Source organism: Malus sylvestris, chromosome 12 (assembly GCF_916048215.2).
Source record: "Malus sylvestris chromosome 12, drMalSylv7.2, whole genome shotgun sequence".
NCBI classification, from domain to species: Eukaryota; Viridiplantae; Streptophyta; class Magnoliopsida; order Rosales; family Rosaceae; genus Malus; species Malus sylvestris.
Genome location: NC_062271.1, coordinates 1,565,886 through 1,567,909, shown reverse-complemented (window position 1 = coordinate 1,567,909; position 2,024 = coordinate 1,565,886). Strand labels below are relative to the sequence as shown.

General features: G+C 38.9%; 1 protein-coding gene across 1 annotated transcript; it reads right to left on the bottom strand.

The window, feature by feature from the left end:
- Nucleotides 1-831: 831 nt before the first annotated feature.
- On the bottom strand, nt 832-1,630 carry LOC126593488 (uncharacterized). The gene has a single exon (XM_050259573.1). It carries the CDS (start codon nt 1,430-1,432, stop codon nt 968-970), a length of 465 nt encoding a protein of 154 aa, XP_050115530.1. The 5' UTR covers nt 1,433-1,630; the 3' UTR covers nt 832-967.
- Between the last annotated feature and the right edge of the window lie 394 nt (nt 1,631-2,024).

Sequence of the window (2,024 nt, the reverse complement as noted above, 5' to 3'; positions counted from 1 at the left end):
ATCTAAACATTAGGCCTGCCAATTTCTTACATAAAAGAAAGGAACCATGTTCGTGGACAGACCAATTAACTTGACACGAAATGACACCATAGGTTAACCAATTAGGTCTTGAGTTACTTGTTAAGAATCTATTAAGATAATAGGTTTGACATGACACGATATGACCTGTTAAGATAACAGGTATAACACGAAAACGACACGAATATAACAAATACTACCAAATTCCTAGGCCTTGGAATGACGTGATGATCTATGTCACCATTTGGGTAGGTAGTTAATATAATCAATTAATAAGTTAAACTAATTAATTGGAGTATTCAAGTTTTGCTAGTTAGTTTGCCTCATGTGATTGTTGGTGCACTTGGCTTATAATAATATTACTCATCAAACTTTAGCTTCATATATTACTTGTTAGAAATTAGTTTGCTTCACATCATGTTGCATGACTGATTAGGATAAAGGCCTCAGCTATTTTAAATGATCTATGTTGATCATCAATTTGGGCTCAACGATAGGATTTGTACGAGTTCAATTATGATATTAGCCTTGGGTTGGGCTCAAATTGGACTGTTCCTCCCACCTGACAAAAAAAAAAAAAAGGAGTTTTAACGAAAAAGTCCGTTGTACTATTCATTTTAATGAAAAATCACATTTTTACACTAAAAAGTCAAACATGGTACCATTCACTTTACTCTTTATTTTGTCCTTATCGTTAAAACTCAAAATTTTCAAACCATTTTCATTAGTTTTCCTAAAAAAAAAAAATCGTTTTTGTTCGTATTTTTTATTATTTAATTCTATGAAAATTTCCGTCAAAATTAAGACGCATAGTTGAAAGGGTTGAAGAGCAGCTAGACAAGTCACAACATTACGTTACAAAGCCACAACCAAATAATTACACACAAGTCGCAACATTTTAATATTAGTAAGCTCTCTAGTACAACGTTAGGTTACAAAGATCAACAACTTAAGTTTTGAGGTGACGAGGATTAACCACCTCAACTCTACTAACCCCCTCCTTGTCCTCCGCCGCCTTCGCCACCTCCACCTCCCCCACAACCAGCCCCGCCACGTCATCATCCTCCCCCTTCGCGATCATTTCCTCCTTCTCCTCATCCACGTAGTTCGGATCCCTCTCGTCGATCGCCACCGGGACCGGGTCCGTCACATCATCCGCCACGCCACCAGGCCCCTCCCACGTGTACTTGCCACCATGGCCAGACTTGGGCGGAGGCCTCCCGATCCCAGTCCCGTCTTTCGGGTGGCGGTCCAGTCGCTGCACGCCTTTGTCTATGAGCTTCTTCTCGACGTACTTGACGGTGTCGATTTTGTGGGTGTGGAGCTTCATCTTCTCCACCCTCTTCCGGCCCTCCTCGTCGTGGCTCACCGCCCGGATCGTCACCGTGTCCTTCTTGCCGTCGATGGGCTTCATTTTTTTATGCACTCTCCCGAGTCTCTTTGTCTCGACTCTTGGGTGTATATAAGGAGAGAGAGAGAGAGAGAGAGAGAGAGAGGACTAGAAGGTGCTGGGAAGAAGGTAGCATTGTACAAGCTGTTGCTGCAACCTTCTGCCGTGTGGTGGCCTAACAGATTCCCACGTTTTGTTGTATGAATGTTTATCCTTTTTCTGGTAACTCTGAGAAGCTTCTGCACAGAATTTAAGGGAGTAAATTTTGGATCAGAGTGCATGAATTATATCTTTACAAGCCCCGTCATTCGATAGTTCAAAGCTTTGATGGAACCTCTCTTTGATAAGTTTGTTCATTTTATTTTTAATTCAGCAATGTATGTTGTATATATTATTTGGTTTTCAACAAAATTGATATTTGTTTTTCATTTTTGATTTTAGAATAATGAGACAGAGAAACAATAATTTAGGTAAGGTGTGAATTCTCTCTTGTAAATTTATTAAAAAAGAGAGTTGTTATTAGCAAAAACTTTCGTATTACAAATTTTCGATATTTAAAAAGAAATATACACTTTTGAGAACTGCACAATGAAATTCTTAAAATGTATATAATAAT

Coding starts and splice junctions, on each gene's coding strand:
- LOC126593488 (XM_050259573.1), bottom strand. CDS start 1,432: ATGAAGCCCATCGACGGCAAGAAGGACACGGTGACGATCCGGGCGGTG.